At 34.1% G+C, this 5,984-nt stretch overlaps 1 protein-coding gene across 1 annotated transcript in view; it reads left to right on the top strand.

Annotated features, from left to right (window-relative positions):
- Positions 1-467: 467 nt before the first annotated feature.
- Positions 468-5,984, top strand: part of LOC137633835 (uncharacterized) — an 18,421-nt gene continuing 12,904 nt past the window's right edge. The window contains exons 1-2 of the mRNA XM_068366075.1: positions 468-703; positions 916-1,257. Of these exons, the coding sequence (XP_068222176.1) occupies positions 522-703; positions 916-1,257 (524 nt within the window). The 5' untranslated portion in view covers positions 468-521. The remainder of the gene's footprint in view (positions 704-915; positions 1,258-5,984) is intronic.

Genomic DNA, 5,984 nt, shown 5'->3' with positions numbered 1-5,984 from the left:
GCAGGACAAGAACTTTTGCTTCTTCTGGACCTACATGGATATGGTACAAGTTCTGCTTGCCTTCACACGTGCTCAGCAATTGGACGACTTTAAGCTACATCTCAACTCCTTCACGAGAATGGTTGCATCCTTTATGCGGTAAGATGATCTGATTTAGTTTATACTGAAATGAATAACATTTAACAAGCCTTTATTAGTTAAGATGTTTCACAGTTCGGCTTGTTGAACTAACTATTATCATGTTATGTTTTATTCAGCAATGGATTTATTGATTAGTGACTTACCTTGTTCATTATTTACTAAAGACCCACGATATACATACATACATACATACATATATATATATATATATATATATATATATATATATATATATATATATATATATATATATATATATATATATATATATATATATATATATATATATATATTTATATATTCCTCTCAATATGTGTTATTTTTCTTGCAGCTACGATCACCAAAAATATGCTAAATGGGGTAGCATATACATTGCAGAGATGAAGTGTTTGCCTTCTGCTGTTCTGACTCGTTTTGAGACTGATGGGTACGGGGTTCAGTGGAGGGATGAGGCATCTTTCACATCTGTGGACGTAGATCATGCAACTGAATGGGTGAATGCTGCTGCAAAAACATCAGGTGGACTTTCTACCATCACACAGATTGACAGTGCTACACTTAAGTATGATTTCTGTGTAAAACTTTCTATCTGATATAATTTTAACTTTACTAATATTTGTAGTTAAACACTTTGCACATTATCATCTAACCCATAGGCAACACGTACATTTATCAGAAACTATAATTGTTTTTAATATATTTGTAACAATTCATATTTTAGTTTTACAATTGATAATGAAATAAAGTTTTAGATATTGTTACTATTTTTTTCAGGTGGATGTTGTCATTTCATGCAAGGTCGACTATCACTACCAATGCATGTGACTACTATAATGTCAGCCAGAATGAAAATGACTTGACACCAAGTGAACTGAAGCTTGAAGCTAGGTATGAAGACAAGCTGGTTGAACAGATGCTTAAGTATAACTTGTTTGAAGGACGTAACCCAGATAAGCTAACAACAATCATCAATAAAGATGTAGCTCCTCCCCACATTGAAGAGTCATTATTAGAAAGTGAATCTAAAGGCCAGGAAGAGGTGAAAAGGTTTATGAAGGAAAGGCTTGTTCGCGCTATTGGACAGTCTAAACCAAGTTTACTATTCAGTGCTGCAATGTAGAAAATGAAAAGTCCCACTTTTTCTAACTTATTTGAAGTGGACCAAACAGGCTCTCAGCAAAATAGAGTTGTAAATGCAAACAGAGGTGTGCTACAGCGTCTCTGTGTAGCATATGAAGCTGGAAGGCCAGTAGATCTGCAACATATCGCAAAGCATGAAATGATGTCTGTCCCCATTGCACTGTTTTATACAGATAAGACCATGAGGAAAGGAAACAAGTCAGATCTAGTCAACAACATTTGTGAAACTGCAAAAGTTCAGCCTTCCCAAATTGTTCCCCAAATAGACCCCACTTCTTCACAGCATGTTGTTGATGGGATGTCGTATGTCTACAGGGTTTCAACTAAATCGATTAGTACATTCGGAGAATTTGCTACAGAGTACTGCAAGGGGGTATATAAGTTTCCAAGCACAAGGATAGACATTGTGATGGACCGCTATGATGGAACTTCCATCAAAGATGACACACGAAGTGCTAGGGCCTCTAAATCCAAAGACAAACAAGGAAAAAGAAAACAAAAACGCAAAGCGGTGCCAAAAGTAATTTCCCCAGAAGTAAACCTGCCTCAAGGTGACAACTTCAAAAGCTTTTTGAGCATAAATGATAACAAGCTTGCTCTGCAGCAGCTCCTTGGTGATACTCTCATCAAAAATGCACCTCAAGATAAGATTATTGTTGTCTCTGGGGCATTTGAAGACCCCATGGATGTCCGTTCATCCTCTTTGGGCATACAGTTAGATAGCATGGAGTCTGACCATGAGGAAGCAGATACCCGTATGGTATTAAGCATAGTCAATTCAACCGCAGAACATATTGTGGTAGTGTCACAGGATACTGATGTATTTGTGATTCTTCTTGCCAACTACAAACATTTTGGAAATAGGAAAGTGTATTTACAGCAGCAGATTGGAAAAGAACAAAAGATCACAGACATCAAATTTGTGGTAGAAGGAATCATAAGCCAAGGCATGGATCCTATATCTATCCCCCTTCTTCACTCTTTAACTGGATGTGATACCACGAGTTATATATATGGCATTGGCAAATCAACTGCATGGAATACTTTTAAGGATTTCCACAATCTTCTGGACAATACTAACCTTAAAAGCCCATCTGAAATTGACTACAAGCACGTTGAAGTCTTCATGTGCAGATTGTACAAAGACAACCAGTCATCATCGTTGGACGCCATGCGAGTTAAGAGTATATTGACTACCAATCGCACAGAAGAAATACCCCCTACTAGTGATGCAGCTCGGCTGCACATCTCTCGTGCCTTCCTTCAAGCGCATGTATGGCAAAATGCTACTGAGCCTGTACTTGAAATGAAAACAAATGCTCTGATCTCCGTGGGGTTCAACTTAGATAGTGAGAAACAGAAATTGATACCAGTTATGATGACAAATCATCCCATTCCAGACGCTGTCATTGAAATGGTGTCATGTAATTGTAAAACTGGCTGCCAATCAAACAAGTGCAGTTGTTTCAAATCTAAACTTCAATGTACAATCCTTTGTCATAAGAGATCCAAAGAAGACCAGCCATGCATAAATAATTTTGTCTAGTTTGTTTTAGCAGTTGTGGACAGTTTAAAAAATTAGCAAATGTTTTATGTTAAAAGTGAATTAAGTTTTAACTTTTGAGCCTGTGTGCACTTTTGTTTAAGTTTATCATCAGTTGCACCTGCATTAGCCGCCCGCAGCTAGACTACTTTTTGATACCTAGTTCAACATAATATCGTATCCCATGTGAAGTAGTACCAGTTACAATAAAATATATTCATTACATATAACTATATGTTATTAAAAACTACTAATTGTGATGCTGCAATCTGTGTAACATTGTTCAAAATCAGTACTGATGTTTCTATATCATTTGTGAAAAATTGCAATCAATGGAGACAATTCCGTAAATTACAGAGATAGTCTAAACCCTCTGTTTTGGCGGCCATCTTGGATTTAAGGCAACGAGAATGTGTTCATTCAATTAAATCATTAAAAATGAACTCACTGAGGTATACATATTAAGTGTAGATCACTTTGTTCAGTCAAACTGACAAAATATGTTTATCTATACAGATATTACACGAAATGGCAGCCATCTTGAAACAGATGCCATTTTGATCCATTTCCGGTCATTTCTCGCTTTGGCACCATGCTGCAATGGATTTATCATATCAAAATACCCCTAGATATGAATTTTCATAATTCTGGCAGGAAAACTACCACCCCCAATTAAAAAATCACTTTTATGAGATTTGGAACCTGACTATACTATAGTTTAATCAGATATACATAAAAAATATTATTAGACTTAGCTATCTAGAAACTTTGAATAAAAAAAAGAATAGATCATGCCAATCTTAGAATTTATATACTCATGTGTATTTAACTGTTATGTATATTATTGTATTGAAAATTGATCTTAAAGCATTAATGTTGATCATTAAAAGTACCTTTGATATATCAGATATCTTCGTTTTTAACAAGTATCTAACATAAAGCATTTATGATATAAGCCACATTTCTTATACCATGAGCTGGGTAGCGTCAGGTTCCGATATCTTTTATGGCCTCTCGTGGCATGGTTGGTTTCGACCTGGCCTTTCATTAGATGGGGCTAGCATTCGATCCCAAGTATGAGGTAGAAATTTATTTCTATTTGAACACGATGTTGTGTTGATATTTATCCATATTGACTCATTAGGGGTAATTTGAATGAATTACTACCAATTGTGTAACGTGGTGGGCCGGGATATCGGGTAAAAATCGCTGGTAAGAGACTGATATCTCGCCAGGTAAATCCTCGGACAGCTGGGTAGCATCAGGTTCCGATAACTTTTATGGACTCTCGTGGCATGGTTGGTTTCGACCTGGCCTTTCATTAGAAAGGGCTAGCGTTCGATCCCAAGTATGAGGTAGAAATTTATTAATATAAAAGGTAGATTAGGAAGGATAGGAAAGAAAAATATTATTCATTTCTCCAGCAGAATAACGAAAAAGAGTTTTGTCGAGAGTAGAAAACCTGAAGAACAATGTATTTAGCTTTAAAACAGAACTGAGATTATATAATTACCAATTGAATCTGTACTCGAATCATTTATTGGAAGTTGAATGGTCATCTTTGTGTGTTCGTTCAACTATATGGAGGAAATGAATGATTGTATGAAAATTAGTTTTACACCTCAATTACATTATATGGTGAAAGTCACCTTATGGTATAAGAAATGTGGCTTATATCATATATGCTTTATGATTAGATACCTGATAAAAAGGAAGATATCTGGTATATCTAAGGTATTTTTAATAATCAATATTATTTCTTTAAGATCAATACAAATTTTGTCGAACTACAAACTGATGTAGGTTAATAAAATATTATTTTGAATACAATAATTTACACATCAATTAAATATACGAGTTTATAAATTATAAGATTACCATGATCTATTTTTTTCTTTAAAGTTTCTAGATAGCTAAATCTAATACAATTGTCTATATATATCTTATCAAACTATATTAGATAAACTTGACTTGAGTGTGTACGTGTACATGTGTATGTATGTGTGTGACCATAAGAGAATAACTGATTTCTTCCCATTATTTGAGGAGAGAACTGATCATTAATAGTACGACACTTCATAAATTCAACATTTGGTCCATGGATTATTCATTAAAGATCTAAGAACTTTCAAGATAAAATCAAAAGGAAATTTACTTCACTGTTGAAATTTTCTTACTTTTCTTTACAATAAATAGCTGGAATTTGAAATAATACGATATCTAAATGTTTTAATTTTCATAATAGAAATAACGTAAGCAAATAAATGAAAATTGAATTATCATTCTAAAGGAGTTTATTCTCTGTATACAGTACATCGGGAGTGTTTAAACACCTTAAATTCTATAGGTTTATTTCGAAAAGGCGTTTTAGCTGTCTTCATTATCATTGGAACGTTGATAACATTTGTTGCCTATGAAAAAGCCTTTGATAGTGTACACCGGTCAATTTTTTTAGGAGTTTTTTGGTATTGTGGAATTCCTCATTGATATTTAAATCTTATTAAGTGTGTTTATGAGCATAGCAAGTTCAAATTTAATGTTAAAGGAGTCCTATTAAAGGAATTTCCTATGAACAGTAGATTAATGCATAGGAATACCTTGGCGATGGTAAAGAAAGATTAGACTGCATTCATATTCGGATATTAGCTAAAGTAGACTATGCTGATGACGCTGTGCTTATTACCAAAACACCATAGGACTTGTAATGCATACTAACTAGAAATATCACAAGAGGTTGGGCTCAAGAGAATTTGACAAAAACGGAATATGCAATAGAGGATTAAATAATGTTGGTAGGTAGAAGGATTAATGAAATAAAATCATGATCTTTTGAAATTTAATGAAAGTCTGATAAAAAGAAAATCAGACAATGGCTATATATTAGGTTAGTGTTTCTGTGTTACAGTAAATACATGATTTATAGGTTGAAAATTAAAAAATGACCACCAGAACTAGTAGATTTGAAAACAAAGCTTTCAGAAAAATACTGGTAGTTAAAGGTTATGACAGGATTGAAAATTAAACAATGACCACCAGAATTAGTAGGTTTGAAAACAAAGCTTTCACGAGAATAATGGGAGTTAAATGTCATGAGATTATTGACAATTAAACTATAAGAGAGGTTACTCGAGTGCCATTTGTGGATCGGAATTCAGCAGAC

The sequence above is a fragment of the Palaemon carinicauda genome, chromosome 43 (genome assembly GCF_036898095.1).
Source record: "Palaemon carinicauda isolate YSFRI2023 chromosome 43, ASM3689809v2, whole genome shotgun sequence".
Lineage (NCBI taxonomy): Eukaryota > Metazoa > Arthropoda > Malacostraca > Decapoda > Palaemonidae > Palaemon > Palaemon carinicauda.
The sequence above is the reverse complement of the archived record's forward strand: the minus strand, read 5'-3'. Positions and strand labels throughout refer to the sequence as shown.